Below are 20,196 nucleotides of genomic sequence, written 5' to 3' on the forward strand. Positions count from 1 at the left end.
CCAACATGATAAAACCCCATCTCTACTAAAGATACAAAAAATTAGCCAGGCATGGTGGCACATGCCTATAATCTCAGCTACTTGGGAGACTGAGGCAGGAAAATCGCTTGAACCTAGGAGGTGGAGGTTGCAGTGAGCCAAGATCGCACCATTGCACTCCAGCCTGAGTGACAGAGCGAGACTCCGTCAAAAAAATAAAAATAAAAAAGAGGAAACAACAGATGCTGGAGAGGATGTGGAAAAGTAAGAATGCTTTTACACTGTTGGTGGGAGTGTAAATTAGTTCAACCATTGTGGAAGACAGTGTGGTGATTTCTTAAGGATCTAGAACCAGAAATACCATTTGACCCAGCAATCCCATTACTGGGTATATACCCAAAGGATTATAATCATTCTACTATAAAGACACATGCACACACACGTTTATTGAGGCACTGTTCACTATAGCGAAGACTTGGAACAAACCAAAATGTCCATCAATGATAGACTAGATAAAGAAGATGTGGCACATACACACCATGGAATACTATGCAGCCATAAAAAGAATGAGTTCATGTTCTTTGCAGAGACATGGATGAAGCTGGAAACCATCATTCTCAGCAAACTGTCACAAGATCAGAAAACCAAACACCACATGTTCTCACTCATAAGTGGGAGTTGAACAATGAGAACACATGGACACAGGGAGGGGAACATCACAAACCGGGGCCTGTCGGGGGGTGGGAGGCAAGTGGAGGGATAGCATTAGGAGAAATACCTAATGTAGATGACAGGCTGATGGGTGCAGCAAACCACCATGGCACGTGTATACCTATGTAACAAACCTGTACATTCTGCACGTGTATCCCAGAACTTAAAGTATAATTTAAAAAAAACAAAAACAAAAAAACAACAGCTGTCCTGAGACAACATTAAGAAGAAGGCAAAGATCATTCTGAAGCTTGGGAAAAGTGGACACATAACATTGAGAATAAACAGCTGGACATTGCTTTCAATCCCATGCTTATCGAACTCTATAAGATTAAAACTTTTAAAAAGACTCAGATCGCCTGGGCACAGTGGCTCATGCCTGTAATCCCAGCACTTTGGGAGGCCAAGGCAGGTGGATCACAAGGTCAGGAGTTTGAGACCAGCCTGACCAACATGGTGAAACCCCGTCTATACTAAAAAATACAAAAATTAGCCTGGCGTGGTGCCACATGCCTGTAATCCCAGCTGATCAGGAGTCTAAGGCAGGAGAATTGCTTGAACCTGGGAGACAGAGGTTGCAGCGAGCCAAGATCATGCCACCGCACTCCAGCCTGGGTGACAGAGCGAGACTTTGTCTCAAAAAAAAAAAAAAAAAATCATACAAGTCCTGGTATGGGTGAGATGAAATTTGCAGTCTAAAGCAACATAATTCAGTTTAAATTCCTAATAGGAAAAAAAAAATTTTCATCAAAAGCACCAGCCTTGCTACTCATTCCACTAGGCTAACATGTAGATACATTAACAGAAATAAGAAAAGAGGGCATCTGTCATGATTGGGCTAAAAGATAGATTCTACTGTGCCTCAGGTTCTCTCTGTATTTTATTAAAGAAAGACAGGAATGGACTAGACTTTTAAGTAGCAAAAAGCTAAGACCCTAACGAAAATAGTTAGGAGGCCAGACGCAGTGGCTCATGCCTGTAATCCCAGCACTTTGGGAGGCCGAGGCAGGCGGATCACCTGAGGTCAGGAGTTTGAGACCAGCCTGGCCAACATGATAAAACCCCGTCTCTACTAAAAATACAAAAATTAGCCAGGCATGATGGCACACATCTCTAATCCCAGCTACTCAGGAGGCTGAGGCAGGAGAATCACTTGAACCCGGGAGGTGGAGGTTGCAGTGAGCCAAGATGGCACCACTGTGCTCCAGCCTTGCCAATGGAGTGAGACTCCATCTCAAAAAAAAAAAAAAAGAAAGAAAGAAAAAGAAAATAGTCTAAAGATGCTTTCCCTGGCATCCAGTGAACAGTGTACATTATAGGGCCCAGCCTTTAAATATCACCATCTCGGGGAGGATAATCAACTTCGAGATTTAGCTAACTTTTATGAAACACTTAGCATAACTGAACATTGAGTACAGTTTTTCATATAAGAGTTATTGCCCATTTATATAAAACTCATTGTGAAACGTCACGATGTTTGAAATGCTGAGACCTGCCTGTGTAGTATGATCTCCATTTTCCAGATGAAGAAATTGAAGTTCAGTTGCGTTCACTCCACTGTCCAAAGTGACTCTTCTAAGTTAGGACAAGAATAAAAATGCATTCCTGGCCGGGCGCTGTGGCTCATGCTTGTAATCCCGGCATCTGGGGAGGCTGAGGCGGGTGGATCACTTGAGGTCAGGAGTTTGAGACTAGCCTGGCCAACGTGGCAAAACCCCATCTCTACTAAAAATACAAAAAAATTAGCTGGGTGTGGTGGCGTGCACCTCTAGTCCCAGCTACTCTGGAGGCTGAGGCAGGAGAATCGCTTGAACCCAGGAGGCAGAGGTTGCAGTGAGCCGAGATGGCGCCATTGTACTGCAGCCTGGCCAACAGATGAGTCTCCATCTCAAAAAAAAAAAAAAAAGAAAAAACCAGTCCTCTCTATCACATCAAGTATGATTTATTCTACACCATAATTACTTACTCTAAGACAGGAGAAGCTCCATGCTGTCAACACAACATACTCTTAAAATCAGGTGCTGACCGAAGATGACCTCCTAAACATTTGCAGGATGCAGCAGTGTTTCTTGTAAGAAGGTAGGGAAACAGTGGGTAAAGTGAGATATTCAGATAATCCAACAGAGGGCAGGTGTGTCTGTTTACCTGTTTTTCTTAAATTATTAATTCATGGAAATGTAACATTTGTTCAACCAGGCACCATTTGTCACGGCTGGAATACAACCTGGAGCTGATCAGCCTTGCAAATAGCTCTGAAATCCGTCAGTGGGCTTTCTGCCCTCCCACAGAATCAGTCGTGTTTGCACTGAATGTGTCTGCATTGCCAGACTCCTCTTTGCAGCCTTCGTCCTTGCCCCACCTCCTCTGCATCTGCAGCCCTTTGCCCATGGGTCTCAGACTCTCCCTGAGATTCCTTTCACTCATTGTCTTCAAACTCTGAGATGGAGGAGGGGCTCTTGGCTAAGGACAGTGCTTCCAGTTAAATCCCGGGCTCCATAGGCAACAAGCAGTAGCCTTTGGAAATTTCAGATCCAGGCCTTGGCATGCCTGAGAAAGCACTTCTGACAATGAGGTTAGCCTTGTTAGTATCAAAATCAAACAACTCAAATATCTGCCTTTGTTAGAAAAACATTGTTTTGTGTTTATACAGAACATGTGTCCACTTTGAAGCATTTTCACCAGATATAACTGAGTTTACCTGCCCCTTATTCTGAAACTCAAGTCCTATGATGACTCTCGACAGTGAGAAAGTTAGCACACAGAACAGTTAAGGGGCTTCCCCAAAACAGCCCAGCTAATCACAGAGCTGCAGAGCCCACATTCCACAGGGTTAGCCCCTTGCCCCAGCTCCATGAGTTTGTATCAAACAAACTCTGAAAAAAACACCACGTCTCTGAAAAAAACACCATGGGAAAAGCAAAAGAGCAGCCCATATTTAATTTCACCCTAGATGGCTGCCAAATTTCTGGTAACTTATCGTGTGTTCTCTTAAGCTATAGGCCAGGGCTTCCCAACACTTTTCCACTGCAAAACCAAGTAACTAGCCGTGGGAACTTTTGTTGTGATTTTCCGGTAGGCAGCCCAGACAGACTCAGGGCATTTATTGAAAACCAGAGGTGAGCAGGTTTTCATCCCCATCAACTCTCAGGATGCATTTCTTCCCCATTTGAGTTGTCCTGTGGAGCTTCTTACCCCATTCTTACCCTGAATGGGGTAAGAAGCTCCGCGACAAGTTATGAATCAGAAACTGGGAACGTGTCACCAGGGGACCCCATGGCCTAGACAGGTGGCTTTTCTCTCTTTCTCTTTTTTCCCTCGTTCTATTCCACTGCTTTCTGAAGCAACTGCAAAGTTCTTGTCCAGCCATGCCAGTGTCAGCAATGTCAGTTCTGAGCAATCTTCCCAAGAGCTTCAGCAACAGAGGTCAAAGGATGGCCACAGTGCCCCTAGAAGAGGTCCATTAGCAGCATGTTCAGAAACAGTGACGGGCTCCTTTCTAACATCACGAGGCCCTTGTTAGGCACTGTGGAAAGTCAAACAATGAGGCACAGCTGAAACTTCAGCGGTTCCACGTGCAAAATATGGGTGAAAGCATGAAGGAGAGTCAAAAAACACAAAAATATACAGCATGGCTTTCCTAGTTTCCAAGGGCCCAGTTAGAACAGTGACCTGGTCAGGCCTGGAGACTAACTGGAGATGACAGAGAATATACAGTTCTTAAAATGTTTTTGTTTAACACAATCTCACCTTGTACCTGAACCGTTAACACTTTCCAATCCCAACTTTCTGCCAACCTCCCAACTAAAACTTCACACCCTCAATGGAAGGCTACAAAATGATTGCAACAAGGGGAACATCATGCCTTTTTCCAGAGTCTTCATTTATCCCTGAATGTCATACAAATAAACGTTTCAATACATGGTTCTCTATAGCAAAGGATACTTTGCACTGTGTCACTGCAAAATACTATAAATGTTTCAGAGGGATTGTGTTTAATAAAGATGGAGCTGCCTGCAAGGTACTTTTCATGATTCTCCAAGGCAGTGTGAGCCACACATGTTCCTGAGTGTGGACCAGAGGATTCTTTGCTAGGAACGTAGTGCATCTTCCTAGAATGCCACTCTGTGCCCTCTGTTTCACAGTGTAAGGGACATTGGGGTGGGGGATACAAAGCATGAGTCCTTTCATCTCTGTGACTTTCTGAATTGTTTTCTTTTCTGCTTCAGCCTGTTCTGCAAACTTGCTGCCCTTGTTAGACACAGAATTTCCCTCTTTGGTAAGTGAAGTGTTGCTAAAGGCACCGCTCCTCCCTGTAATCATCCTGAACTTGTACTTTGCCTTTATTTGTGTCTTCCTCAGACCACCCAGGCCTTGGGACTAAGGTGTCACCTAAATTTGCCATAGAAAATTGATCTGAAGCGTGATAAATGACCTCTTTACCCTTTTAACTGCTCAGATTTTCCACACCAGTGAAATTTTCATCTCTGCCTCTGACATCCATCATAAAGCAAAGGCTGTGTCAGGCTAGAAATGAATGCATTGTCTCTGAGCACAGGCCTAGCACTTTATGTGTTGGTAGTTAATGATGCTGGGCTGTGGTTTGTGCATGTGGAGAAGACTGCGTTTGAAAGACAGGCTGAGTGGTTTGGGGGAATCACAGACGATATTTTTTATTCTAGGTAGTGATTCTACTACAATGGTGAGCTGTCTTCACATCTTAGCTCAGACACTTGACACAAGGTAAGTCTGCCCAGTTTTTCCCAATAGTTTCTCATGACTTCCTCTCTGACCCTGTCATCTCACTAATTTTACTGAAGAGAAGACAGATCACTGCTGCCAGGGTTTGAGAAGAGAGAGGAGACAAGGCAAAGACCCTAGAAGTTAGCACTCTCTTTTTCACAGTTCACATAACGAGAGTCACTGCCATGGCAGAGACAGAATGCTAAGGCCTGATCAGTTCTTGTCTTTCCTTCCTAAGAAGTTCATCTTTCAGAAGATAAAATATATAATGTGGCATAGCCCACTGGTGGGTGGTGAATCTACAAATGTTATGGGAAAGATGAACAACAGCCCTCCGAATTCAAAATGGCCAAGGAAGGAAATGCACAGAGATCTGACTTCCAAAGAATCAGAGACAAAGACGATCCCATGGCCTAGGAATTTGGGAAGAAGTGTTAAAAAAAAAAATACATAAGTTCTGGTAATAACACAAATGATGAGACTGAAAAAGAGAGATGCAGGCCTGGCGTGGTGGCTCACGCCTGTAATCCCAGCACTTTGGGAGGCTGAGGCAGGCAGATCACTTGAGCTCAACAGTTGAAGACCAGCGTGAGCAACATGGTGAAACATCTTATCTACAGAAAATACGAAAATTAGCTAGGCATGGTGGTGCATGCCTGTAGTCCCAGCTACTTGGGTGGCTGAGGTGGGAGGATGGCTTGAGTCCAGGAGGTGTAGGTTGCAGTGAGCTGAGATAGCGCCACTACACTCCAGCCTAGATGATAGAGCCAGACCCTGTCTGGAAAAAAAAAAAAAAAAAAAGCAGCAGTGGAAAGAACTGGCAAGGAGCTTTCTTTAACGTGTCTGTTAAGAAGGGTCCTTGTCAGAGTCGGACACCATAGTTTCTGCCTGTAATCGAAGCTATTCAGGAGGCTAAAGTGGAAGGATTGCTTGAACCTAGGAGTTCAAGACCAGCCTGAAGAATGTAGCGAGACCTAAGTAAGGAAGGAAGGGAGGAAGGGAGGGAGGGAGGGGAAAAGAAAGAAACGTTTTTATCAAAGTTGGGAGGAGGACACACCTCCTAAGACCCTATGCAAAAGAGGTTACCAGCCCAAAGGAGTGGGACACTAAAAGAGTGTCCCAAAGATGAAAATCCTTGATGAATTGAGAATGGCTATGAAAAAGGAGGGGAGTAAGGACTATTAAAGGGATGAGAAATCTTTAAGAAACTTGGGAAAAGTCTTGAGAGAGTCCAGTGTTTGTTTGTTTGTTTTGTTTTGTTTTAAATGACGATCAGTTGCAGGTTGGTGTATTGAGTAATTATTCCTAACAAAACTTGGGACTAGAAAGTTAGGAAGGGCCAGATGCAGTGGCACATGCCTGTAATCCCAGCACTTTGAGAGGCAGAGGTGGGGGGATCGCTTTAGGCCAGGAGTTAAAGACCAGTCTGGGCAACATAGACCCCCATCTCTACAAAAAATTTTAAAAATTAGCCAGACATGGTGGCACATGCCTGTGATCCCAGCTGCTCGGGAGGCTGAGGTGAGAGGATCGCTGAGCATGGGAGTCTCCCATGAGAGGTCACTGCACTCCAGCCTGTGCAACAGAGTGAGACCCCATCTCAAAAAAAAAAGTTAGGAAGACAGCTCATGAATACTTATAGGACAAGAACAAGCCTCACTGACTTAATTTCTTTGTTTTCATTGTCTTGGATGAATTGAATGATTATCAGGAGAATGATGTAGATAAAAAGCATCTGTCTTTGAACCAAGTCTTTCATAATCTTCTGAATAAGATACAGAAATATAAAACTTACAGATGACTTGTAAGCTTTGTTCCAATTCTAAGTTTTATGAAATACTGTAGTTTTGATGGAAGATGTCAAATGTCCAGAGCTGATCATCATCCCTGTAGATCAAATTTCAATGTTTTGTTTTGTATTTTCCAGAAGTGTGATTAAGCTGTTTACTTTAAAAGGGCTAGGTGTCTCTTTTCTCTTTCCTCATCCAATCTAGGACATTTCCTGCAAACTAACAGAAGTCTAAACTTCTGTTGACTTATTTCTTTGCTCTTTTTCTCTAAGAGGTCTCGCATCAGAAGAGTTTATGTTTCTAGCTAGCCTTTATAAAAGTTATTTAGCCAGGCTGGGTGCAGTGGCTTATGCCTGTAATCCCAGCACTTTGGGAGGCCAAGCCGGGTGGATCACCAGGTCAAGAGATGGAGACCTTCCTGGCCAACATGGTGAAACCCCGTCTCTACTAAAAACACAAAAATTAGCCGGGTGCGGTGGCAGGCGCCTGTAATGCCAGCTACTCGGGAGGCTGAGGCGGAACAATTACTGGAGCCCGGGAGGTGGAGGTTGCAGTGAGCCGAGATCACACCACTGCACTCCAGCATGGTGACAGGGTAAAACTCGATGTCTCAAAAAAAAAAAAAAAAAAAAAAAAAAAAAAAAAAAAAAGTTGTTTATCCCACAACTTTTCTTAAAGCTCATTTCCCTGTTCTTTTAACTTTAGCCAGTTGCAACTTACTACAGATAATAGCAGGTGGCTTCATTCTAGATTGTTCTCTGCATTTCCTAAAGAGGTGAGCAGTATTTTCCTCAGATTGTCCAGTGGCTAGCCCCTCTGGGATTGTGTGATTCAGGTTTCTTCGTGGATGTTAACTGCTATCTCCCTTTCTCCTGACACAGTGTCATTGAGTGACAGGAGTGGCAAATGTCTGCCCAGGTGGCGCTGCCAGCCAGTTTCAAGAAGAGGGTTGGCCAAAAGTGCAGCTATAGATTTGAACACTGTTTGCTTGCAGGACTGTCATGAAGTCAGGCTCTGAGCTGGTGAAGGCTGGGCTACGAGCGTTCTTTGAAAATGGTGCGGAAGACTTGGAGAAGACCTCAGAAAACCTGAAACTTGGGAAGTTCACCCATTCCCGGACGCAGATTCAAGGCGTTTCTCAGAATGTTAACTACACTACAGTGGCCCTGCTCCCCATCCTGACGTCCATCTTTGAGCACGTCGCTCAGCATCAGTTTGGAATGGATCTACTCTGTGAGTTCTACTGGTATTTGCCATGGATTTATGTGTGCGTGGCCCCAGATAGGAGGTGCAGGGCCCATTCACTTATGTTGACTTTGAGGGCAGAGCAGAGAGAGAATTATTGCATGACTTTTCCTTCTTAGATTTAAAAAAAAAAAAAAAAAAGTGGGGGAAAGTAGTAATAGACTCTTGGAATGGAAAGAAATTCCCTAACTTGAATATATAATATTTATCTTTTTCCACTTTTGTTCTGGACCAGAATTTCCCATCTGCTAGTCTAGCTCTCAGCTATTGTACTCTCGCTTCATTTGAAAGGTTATCTGAGTAATACAGTGGGAGATAGATTTGCTCTTGGGTTTTTGAGGCATCATTTTTCTTATTAAGAAGCCTTAATTTATTCATTGAATACCAGGAGCAAAGGAAAAATGCTAACATTTCATTATCTGAGCTTTCAGAAGACTAAAGTTGGTTGGTTTTATTTTAGTTTGCATTAACACCATGTTTAGTGCCACCATTTCCAGCCCCCTGTGCAGATAATCTGCCACCAAACTTCAGCTTTACACTTTAAATGTTGGGACATGATTTAATTTGACCAGTTGTTGATAGCTAGGACTATGTCTTTTATATCCTTGAACAACTGAAAATCAATAATTTCTGTTGTGTGGGGGCTGGGAGAACATCTAAACTCATTATTTTGTGTCATAGAAATGATGCAATTCCTTAGCTGGAAAATAAAACATTAAATTATTTCTGAAAGTAGTCCCAGCCTTGGTATGAGCTCCAGACATGGCTAGGGATGTTTAGCCTGCAGATTCACAAGCATCCCCTAGGAAACATGATACAAATCATGCTATTGAATTGCCTTTTGCCGAACACCCAGCAGAGAACTTGGGATAGGCAGACATGAGGGATTTTGCTCTGTCTCTAAGGAAAGTCTAGCAGTTTGACGTATCTTCCTGGGAAATGAGCAAAAGGCTCATTCAAGCTTCAGATTTTTTGCATTCTTCCTTCCCAAGGAAGGAAATATTGCACTGGATAAAATTTGGCTAAAATGTCTGTCTCTGTTGGAAACAAACCAAATCGCATTATGGAAGGACCCATTGGTCAAGTGATTCCTTTCCCTGTGAAGCAATGTGGTCTTCATGGTAAGCCCCACAGAGGAACTGGGATTGCTCAGTGGAGGATTTTTCCTATCTTTTTTTTTTTTCCCAGTCCAGCAATTAGCAAACTGGCATCTGGGTAGAAAAGGGATATGTTTGTTGAGAGAGAGAGGTTTTACTCTTGCATTTTTTTTTCCTCTTCATGGATCCTTTCTGTGTTCAGGATTGGTGCAAATCAATGACATTTCTTCTTTGTTTCAGTGGGTGATGTGCAGATTTCCTGCTACCACATTCTGTGCAGCCTCTACTCCCTTGGGACAGGAAAGAACATTTATGTTGAAAGGTAATTAGTGAACGAAGAGGCTAACACTTTCAGGCGTAGCAAAATGTTACTTACAGTTTTTTAAACACTTAATGATATCATTTCAATGCAGCAAAACCAAAATGCTCACTGTTATAGAGTGGTGGTTTTGAGATTCTTACGGCAATATAAAGAAGTGCAATGATGAGGCTATTGAGATTGATGACTTCTGTGGAGATAGCTGGTGAATGTAGGTGGCTGCAGAAGCAATATAGCCAAGCTAAATCATGAGCTTGTAACCAAACTGTGTTGGAGATATGTCTGTTTCTTCAGAATCACAGCTTCTAAATAGCTTTCAGAGTGTCTGAGGTTAAAGTTTGCTGAGAAGCTCAAGGGACATGCGGCAGGTGCTTTAGTGTTTAATGAGTTTCTGTGTGCTACAACCCCGGACCTTTACCGGTCTTGGCTGTCAGATTTGCTATAGTTTTCAACAAGTGCACACTTTGGTATTAGCAATGCTAGTCAATCCTCTTGAGTCTAAGCAAGCTGATTGCAGAAGTGTGTGGGTTCCAGTTGGCCTCTCTAATCTGCCTGTCGCAGCAGAGGCCCTCGGTGACCCCTCGCTTTTCAGCATCAAATACTTTGTGTTCTGTTGTTCTGTTTAATCCATGGGGAAGATCGGAAGGATAAACAGTATTAACAAAACTCTGGATCTTACTCTTATCCTTGGAAGATTTTTGTTTTCTTTCTTGCCTTTTCAAACAAGCAAACTGGAAAGAATTGAATCTGTGCTTAAAATTACTTAATCTAAAATCCTTTGGTATCTATTTTCCATGATGCTTTTATCAAACAAATCAGCGGTGAACCCTTGTCTCATGTCAAAACTTATATTTATTCAAATTGCAATTTCTCAATAAAGCCAAAAATAAAATAAAAGCCTTCAGCCCCTTCAAGAACTAAGGAACTACTGACTTGAAGTCATGTACTAGAAACCAAAAACTGTTGTAGAAATGTCTGTTTCTTCATAATCACGGCTTCTAAATAGCTTCCAGAATACAAGAAATTAGTTGAGGAACTAATGACTACATTTGTTTTTATTATGATTTTAAGTCTTTAACAGTTGTCAGGCTTTTCTTACTGTTTTACATAAAATATAGATAAATCTTTTATAATTTAGGATAGGAACTGGGCAGACAAAGTTTTATCCATATTTTATACCAAATCACAGAAAAATCAACAAAAAATTTTCTATTAATGCCAAATTCCACTTAAGGCAGATGTTTTTAGTGTATTTCTCCCACTGAGCATTTGTAAATACGTCCTCAGTATCTTTCTCATTCTCTCATTACATGTATACATTCACCCGTATGTCTGCACGGTTCTTTGTACAAGTTTTTATAAAGCTTATGCATTCTTCTCTTGAAAAAAAAGTCAAAGAAAAGTCAACTCTGATATGTCCGACCAGAAGAAGAGTGCTTTCCATGTGACTTTCTCTCCTTCATTCATGCATTCATTCCAGGTTGATTGTGTAGCTGCAGCACCGTGAAAATTCTGTCTGTGCTTCGTACTCCCTGTTGGTAGAAGTCAAGGCTTGGAGAAGTCTCTAGGTTAAGGCTGTCCCTATTGCTTTTTTCTGTATTTTTTTTCCTAAATATTTTTCCCCCAAACTATGTTTCTCATCTGTTGGTTGGTTATTAGGTGCACTGCCAGTTCTCGAGAGTGGAGAGGATATGTGTGCTTGTGTGTTTTAAAATGGAGGAGAATGAACAGGAAGAAACAGCAGGCAGCTTCACCTCTGAGAAGCTGGCTCAGGACTAACTCTTTCTCCCTAAATCAGCCGTGTGTTTAGCCCTAGCAATGTACCAACGCTCAGCCTCTGATGTTCTCCCCCAACTAAAGTAAGCAACTGGCCCAGGTGAGAGGCTGATGAAACTCAGTGCATCCTAGAGTCATAGGACTTGTGTTTAGTAATTTAACGTAACTGTATCCCCTACTTAGAGAACTCAAGTCGGTGGCCACAAAATGGGCTACTTCTCTCACTCTTTCGCTTCACCTGACCTCCAGGGTTCCTCTAGGCTAGGAGTCCAGGTCATGAGAATGGCAGGATGGCAAGGTATACTTCTCCCTACTCTGTTCCCATCTGCTACTCTGTAATATGCAACATGGCCCCACACGCATGCTGCCCGCCAGGTCTCCCGTGGCCTGCTCACACCCTTCATCCTCATTGTTTCAGGCAAAACCTTTACTTTTGGCCCCCTTAAAACCCCTGTATTTACTTGCAAAGATTTCTATGTCCTCTTCCAGGTCTGGAAAGTGTGTTTCCATTTCGGTGTCCTTACTTGATTTGGTTCGTATTTTATGGGTTCAGAGTTATCGTACATTTTCCAGTTTTAGCACAGATCAAGATGTCTTCCCAGTTTCTTTTCCTCATTTCTTGTGGGTTTCACAGAGCAAAGTACAATGAACCCACCATGTCTCTATCACCTTTTGCTGACATCTCCTAGACTGATGAACGTATGTAAGGGAATCACTAGGTATCCTGCTTTCCAGCTCCACCTGGAGTATGCTTTGTAGATAGAAATGATTCAAGACACCTTGGTGATAGGGTTGACTGTGAGGGGAAAAGTCATTGAAACAGAGTACAGACATTTCTTTTGGAATATTTTCTAATTGAGAATGTCATTGACAAATGGAGTTTTCAGACACAAAATTTCAGAGAAGGATAATGGTTTGTGCATTTAATCATGCAGAATACCTGCTTATTTAACTTGGAGACACTTTGATGAACTTAAAGAACATTTGATGGGCGTTATTCAAGAAAGCAAAGCTTGAAACTTGATAACATTAAACCCTGGGTCTCAGTTTTGCTTCACATGAAGACTGAGTTTTCTACTTCATGCTTTAAAGCTATTTTGTTTCTTTCATCCTGCCTGGCTCCCTTTGACCAATTATTTCTGATCAGACATTGCACAATGTTCCCTAAACCTCTAAGGTCACCAACACTGCTGTCTAGACCCGTGTCCTGCCCTGTCCCCACTGTGCTTTCTGCTTCTCTGTTGCATGCTATTTCCTGTCTTTAGTACCCTCTGGAATATAAATGAAGGAACTTTCAAAATTGCAAAGCACCATTTACATGGAAGACATTATTACTTTGATGACTTTGTCTTTTCCTGTATCCCTAACAATAGATTTTGAGAGGCAAGATTCAGATCTGTGGAAGTAAAATTGAGAGATTGAAAAGGAAAGTGTGACTTGTCAAATTAGGATGTAACAAAAACTGAAATACAAACTGAACACTGTCCAGTCTGTCACCCATTGACCAAGAATGTATTGTGTGAAAAATACCGTACGAGGCAGTAAGAACCGAGACCAGACGAGCCTGGGCAACCTGGCAAGACCCAGTGGCTACAAAAAGTTTTTAAATCAGCCAGTCATGGTGGCACATGCTGTAGTCCTAGCTACTCAAGAGGCTGAGGTGAGAGAAGCGCGTGAGCCCAGGCTTTCAAGGCTGCCATAAGCTATGATAGCACCACTGCATTCCAGCCTGGGCTACCAGACAAGAACTTGTCTCTAAATAAAGAGAGTTTCCGTATCCAATGATAAACCCTTGCAATATATCCTCTGGCTATTATGGAGCTGTTTCTGTAGGCTTTTCTCTGCAGAAAGCTTGGCCCTTACCAACACTCCCTGCTGGGGAGCACTGATGACCGGGGAGCCTTATATTAATAACAGCAAGTCTTTGCCTATCTCAATCCCTCCTTGGGCTTTGGGGCCAAAGTCATCCACACTGATATTTCACAGCTGGGAGCATTAATTGGCAGACTTCTGGGTTTGACTTTTACAGACTTCTGGGTTTTACTTTTTTAATTTTTTCCTGGGTTTAACTTTTAACAGCTAGGCCAAGAGAGCTGTTGTTTATTTCTTGGCCAGAAGCTAATTAGCACCATTGTGTGCCCCAGACTAGAAAATGGCCTGTTGTGGAGCTTGTGGAGTGGTCAGCTTTGTCAGTAATTAATATGAGAGGGCAGGGCCAGTCCCCTGAGTCAACACAGCGCCAGAGAACTGAGACTTAGCAACCGCCTTTTACCCCAAGGACTGCCTTCGTGTCTGACTAACCTTCTAGAAATCCACTTTCAGGAGATCGTGGTTTTAATTTTGATCAAAGAAAGAGGGGAAAAAAAAGAGAGAGAAGAAGAATGGATCCATTCAGTACCAAGCCTCCTCAGGACCCGTTGTCTCTTAGGTTCATCTCCATGTAAAATTTGCTATCAGGCAGGGCACAGTGGCTCATGCCTATAATCCCAGCACCTTGGGAGGCAGAGGCAGGTGGATCACCTGAGGTCAGGAGTTTGAGACCAGCCTGGCCAACCTGGTGACACTTTGTCTCTACCAAAAATACAAAAATTAGTCGGGCGTGGTGGTGCGTGCCTGTAGTCCCAGCTACTCAGGAGGCTAGGGCAGGAGAATCGCTTGAACCCAGGAGGCAGAGTTTGCAGGTGAGCTGAGATCGCACCACTGTACTCCAGCCTGGGCGACACAGTAAGACTCTGTCTCAAAAAAAAAAAAAAAATCAGATTTGATGTCTTACCCCTTGTTATTCCTGATTTTCACCCAGGTTTTCTTTCACCAATGCTCTCCCTGTGGCCTTGTCCTTTCACAGTTTATCTCCTTATTTCTTCCTCCAACTCACAAAGCAAGACTGAAGAGAGAAAACACCACATTTCTACTCATTGGCCACTGTGGTAAAGATGGTAAAACTCTTAGCTGAAAAAAATTGCCCCTCGTGAATGCCTGTATTTGATGTGTAGAAGCACTCACTGTCCCCAGTTGTCACCAAAGGAATTGGCAACTCAGGTCTGAAGTTAACATGATGCCCCTCTTCCCACGCCTGGCCACACTTGGAGCTTAGTAAAGAAGAGAAATAATCGGGGAAGAGCAGGTGCTGAGAAGGAAAGGCGGGGGAAGAGGCCCGGCCTGGGGCCTGCTCAGAAGTGAAGCTGCCTTGTGAGAGCTTCCCCGAGAGCACCTGCGTCTCAGCAGTCTCCGTCTCCGCGCAGCATTGATACACAGGGCGCAGTAGGATTGGTTTGTCCAAGGGCTTCCACTCTCCTTCTGGAGAAGTCCTGGGTGGGGAGGTTGTAGCAGGCAAACCTTCATCCAAAGGACAAGACTGAGCCATCAGCTAAGAAGAGATTGCCTGACTGAGGACCTGTCAATCCAGTGTTGCTGACTGGGGCTGATTTTAAAGTTATTGGCTCAAATGCTTCATAGCCGAGCAGGCTATCATCCAAGCCTAAGAAGAAGATAAAACATAAAACCACATATATTCACTTCCTCTTATGGTAATTTAAAAGATCACTTTTTAAAATATGTTTGGTAACTTGAAGACTGGGTGGGTTTTCGAAGGAATACACAGCTTTCTGCCAACTCACTCACCCTTCCCTCCTCCTTCTCTCTAGTTCAGCAGAGTTATCTTATATCTCAAGCAGGACACTTCTATCTACCCCCAGATTTGCTGTCTGCAGATTCTATCATAGTCTTGTGCAGTCATTTCTTTCAAGACCAGTTAAGATCACCATTTTTCTTTTCTTTTCTTTTCTTTTCTTTTTTTCTTTTTGAGATGGAGTCTCACCCTGTCACCCAGGCTGGAGTGCAGTGGTGCAATCTCGGCTCACTGCAACCTCCACCTCCCGGGTTCAAATGATTCTCCTGCCTCAGCCTCCTGAGTAGCTGGGATTACAGGCATCCACCACCATGCCCAGCTAATTTTTGTATTTTTAGTAGAGACAGGGTTTCACCATGTTGGCCAGGCTGGTCTTGAACTCCTGACCTCGTGATCCACCCGCCTTGGCTTCCCAAAGTGCTGGAATTACAGATGTGAGCCACTATACCCGGCCAAGATCATATTTTTAATCCAACTCAAATATGTCTATTTCTCTGTTAGAGCAAAGCTGCAGGTTGACTCTAATCCTTAAGATTAGTCCATACAGATATGTTATTTGACCACATTGTTGATTTAGAGTTCAATATAGAACACAGGTTCTACATTTGCCCTGCATTTAATGAGAAAGAATCTGGAGGACAAAGGTTAAGGTTAAAACTATCTAGTTTACTTCTCAGTTATAAAAAAAAAAAAAAAAAAAAAGGCTCCCCTAACCTCCCCATAATAAATACTTGTTATCCACTTTAAGACAATCTATGCTTTTGGCATTCTAGCTTCTTGGTGCTGCTGGAATTACTGGCTGTTGTCACAGTGAGAGGCAATTAACACATAGTCTTGGGCACAGGTCTCAGTGGGGAGCTGAAGGAAACCCACAAGAATTGGATGCCCTTCTGCTTCCACAGAGTCACAGTAAGGTGGCAAGTGTTCGCTCTTGGCTCTAAGTGCCCTTTCTCAAGCTGGCGATTGTCGTGTGATGATCCTGTAACATTCCCCGAGGTGCAGCCCAGCACCCTCAGTTCCCAGGGATACTGCTCATGAGCTCATATGCACAGCATAGCTCATATGCACAGCATCAGTGCTTGACTTGAGCTGATCAGTCATAGAGGCAGGCAGAGTAAGGGCTTGCGTATGGTAAGCCCCCCACCTAAGTCTTTTTCTTTCTTTCTTTCTTTTTTTTTTTTTTTTTTTTTTTTTGAGATGGAGTCTTGCTCTCTCGCCCAGGCTGGAGCGCAGTGGCGCAATCTCAGCTCACTGCAAGCTCCACCTCCCGGGTTCACGCCATTCTCCGGCCTCAGCCTCCGGAGTAGCTGAGACTGCAGGCACCCGCCACCACACCCAGCTAATTTTTTGTAGTTTTAGTAGAGACGGGGTTTCACCATGTTGGCCAGGATGGTCTTGATCGCCTGACCTCGTGATCCGCCTGCCTCGGCCTCCCAAAGTGCTGGGATTACACACGTGAGCCACCACGCCTGGCCCCACTTGAGTGTTAATTATAGACCTGTTGTCTGCATTTTCACCTATTATCTTTGTATCATGATCTAACAAAGGGCTCACATTATTGGTTTGTTTGAAAAAAGTCCCTCGTATCTGGGAGCTGATATCACATGAAACCTGCAAGTCAGGTGCATAGTCTCTCTGTGATTAGATATGGGCGAGTGGCTGACAGATGTTGATGGGTGGGAAAGAGATGGCTCTGGTCTCTCATTCATTAGAAAGCAACAGCTGTCAGTCCCTGCACAGGGCCCTCCTAGCCAGCTCTATCACTGTGTTATCTCACTAGCAGTAGATAAGATTCAAACCCAAAGTTCAGCCCAGATCTGGGAGGAAGAAAATGTATTGCAGTTCTGACTCTGCTTTGACCAGCCAAAGGTTAGTTCCCATCCCTTGTACTTACAGCCTTGGTTACCCTGCAGGCAAGTGTAAGTACTCTCAGTTGGAGAACTTGGACTCTGGACAAAGAATCCCAAGCCTTTTGTTTTTGTTTGTTTGCTTGCTTCACAGAAAGACTTAAAAACCAGACCTTAAGATATGGTGGACAGTCAACTGTTTGTACAAAAGAGGGACGGGAGTAACAGTTATTTGAGGTCTCTGCTGTAAATCGAGAAGTAGGTTTTAGGACCTATTGTTTCTGTTAAAAAGCAGATCTTTTATTTTTGTGTCTCGTTGGTGCTTTGGTGTGTTACCTACTGTTCCCACTAGTGGACACCGGCTCCATCCATAGCAGAGAATAGACACAGGGAAATTACACAGATTTCAAAGCTTTTTTGAGAACGGGGGGAATCCATCTCAATTTGGACAGCAGCAGAACTTGCTCTCACACATGCTGGGAGAGAGGGACAAAGCTGCACAGTGTATTATATCATCTTAACCAGTTAAGAACTAGGATCTGGCCGGGCGCGGTGGCTCACGCCTGTAATCCCAGCACTTTGGGAGGCTGAGGCGGGCGGATCACGAGGTCGGGAGATCGAGACCATCCTGGCCAACACAGTGAAACCCTGTCTCTACTAAAAAATAATACAAAAAGAAATTAGCCGGGTGTGGTGGTGGGCGCCTGTAGTTCCAGCTACTCAGGAGGCTGAGGCAGGAGAATAGTGTGAACCTGGGAGGTGGAACTTGCAGTGAGCCGAGATTGCGCCACTGCACTCCAGCCTGGGCGACGGAGTGAGACTCTGTCTCAAAAAAAAAAAAAAAGAGGCCGGGTGCGGTGGCTCAAGCCTGTAATCCCAGCACTTTGGGAGGCCGAGACGGGCGGATCATGAGGTCAGGAGATCGAGACCATCCTGGCTAACACGGTGAAACCCCGTCTCTACTAAAAAATACAAAAAACTAGCCGGGCGAGGTGGCGGGCGCCTGTAGTCCCAGCTACTCGGGAGGCTGAGGCAGGAGAATGGCGTAAACCCGGGAGGCGGAGCTTGCAGTGAGCTGAGATCCGGCCACTGCACTCCAGCCTGGACGACAGAGCGAGACTCCGTCTCAAAAAAAAAAAAAAGAAAAAAGAAAAAAGAGAGCTAGGATCTATGTAGCGAGAGCATTGGTTAGTGTCCAGAGAAAGATGAGGGGAAGAAGTGCATGCAACCTTGCTGGGCCTAGTGCCTGGGGATGTCCATGGGTTAATCTGTGGGGAAGGACTGGTCTGTCAATGCATGGGGCCAGCATGTGGGGGGCAACACTTCTAAATGCACTTCTTTGTTTCCAGGCAACGCCCTGCCCTTGGAGAATGTCTGGCCTCACTGGCAGCTGCCATACCAGTGGCATTCCTGGAGCCCACCCTCAATCGCTACAATCCTCTCTCGGTCTTCAACACCAAAACCCCCAGGGAGAGGTCTAGTAAGTATCTCCCCACAAAGGTCATCAACCCATTTCATGTGCTGAGAGGAGGGGAGCCACACAGGCCGGGAGCAGCAGTCCTGCAGCACTGTGGCTTTCTTGGTCTGAGAGGAGCCAGGAGGTGAGGTTAGGTAGGGACTAGGTTGCAGGTCTCCATCTTTCTGGAGAAAAAAGCTTGGGCAAGGCTTTGTTGTAATTAGGCTTCGATTTCTTCTTCTGTAAAGTGAGGAGTCAGTGTTGCTGATTTTGAAATCCTTTCCATCCTAAGACCTCAGAGTCTCCTGTCTGCTCTGGGTTTCAGTTCCCCATCTGCACCTGGGTATGTGACTCCTTTTTTGCAGTCCCTCTCCGGAGTGGGATCAGAAGGTGCACCTCCACACGAATAACCTAATTATACTCTTCGAGTCCACGGAGAGGCTGTGCTTCTAAAGATGCTGACCACACGTTTTCATCTTCGTGGACGATAAGACATAGAAAAGCACCAGAAGGAAGAGAAATTGTACAAGAAAGAGTATTTCTTAGCAAAAGTATTGACACGCTAGGTTCCACAACAGGGTGGCAAACTATGACCACAGGGCCAATCTGGCCCCCTGCCTATTTTTGTAAATAAAGTTTTATTTGAACACAGCCACACCTACTTATTTACATTTGGTCTGTGGCTGCTTTAGCACAGCAATGGCAGAGTTGAGTAGAGGCAGGAAAGTTTGGCCCACAAGGCCTAAAATATTTACTATCTGGCCCTCTACAGAAAAGTTTTCCACCGTGTCTTGTAGAATAATCCTGGAACTAAAATCCAAGGCAGGTTGTAAATCTGGTTCTGGAGGGTCCTTGTATCTGGGTTAATTGTGATCCTGTCTCAGGACAAGGGAATAGGATAGAGGAGCTTCAAGTAGGAGCCTTGAATCAAGCTTGGACTCCAACTAGAAAAAACTGCGATGATTCCATCTATTCTGAAGCAAAAATTAGCAAACTATAGGCTAATCATTATTAAGGGAAAAAAAGCCACAGTAAATTATTTTCAACCAGAACTTTCTCTATTCAGAACCAATGTTTTCTTAAAATATTGCTATACACTACCAGTAGATGGCTGAACGTGGTGGCAATTCCATTTAGTTCAAGCCCCCTTTCTCAAACGGCCGTGAGATTTAAGGAAGAAGCATTCTGAGCGAGAAAGGGCTCATACCACACTTTTCTTTGCCACCGCTGTTTTTTTTCATCTAAAGATGTGACGTGCTAAGCCGTGGCAGCTTTATTCCCACTTGCTTCTTGTTACTTCAGGTAAGAGGAGCACATTGCCCCCCAGAAATGATCACCAGGACAATTCAGATAAGGCCACTAATAAAAATCTTGCACTGAACTAGAATACAGTGGAGACTAGTGTTCTCAGAGCTAGTCAAGAGAGAAACATTGGCAAGATGCGGCAACTTTCCAAAGTCCCATATGAAATCTGTAAGTTAACCTTTCCTCAACCCCTTCAGCCTCATTTTGCCCTTTCTTCCCTTCGAAACTAGCCAAAAAAAAAGTATTTCTGACCTTTTTTTTTTTTCTTCCCACTTCTGATTCCAAATGAGTCCTAGCTTTCCA

General features: G+C 44.0%; 1 protein-coding gene across 1 annotated transcript in view; it reads left to right on the plus strand.

Annotated features, from left to right (window-relative positions):
* RYR3 (ryanodine receptor 3) overlaps positions 1-20,196 on the plus strand; it is a 566,953-nt gene that overhangs the window by 461,499 nt on the left and 85,258 nt on the right. The window contains exons 61-65 of the mRNA XM_028850703.2: positions 4,917-4,966; positions 5,370-5,430; positions 8,215-8,453; positions 9,803-9,884; positions 18,482-18,612. Coding sequence (XP_028706536.2) covers positions 4,917-4,966; positions 5,370-5,430; positions 8,215-8,453; positions 9,803-9,884; positions 18,482-18,612 — 563 coding nt within the window. The remainder of the gene's footprint in view (positions 1-4,916; positions 4,967-5,369; positions 5,431-8,214; positions 8,454-9,802; positions 9,885-18,481; positions 18,613-20,196) is intronic.

This window comes from Macaca mulatta, chromosome 7 (assembly GCF_049350105.2).
Source record: "Macaca mulatta isolate MMU2019108-1 chromosome 7, T2T-MMU8v2.0, whole genome shotgun sequence".
In the NCBI taxonomy this organism is placed as follows: Eukaryota; Metazoa; Chordata; class Mammalia; order Primates; family Cercopithecidae; genus Macaca; species Macaca mulatta.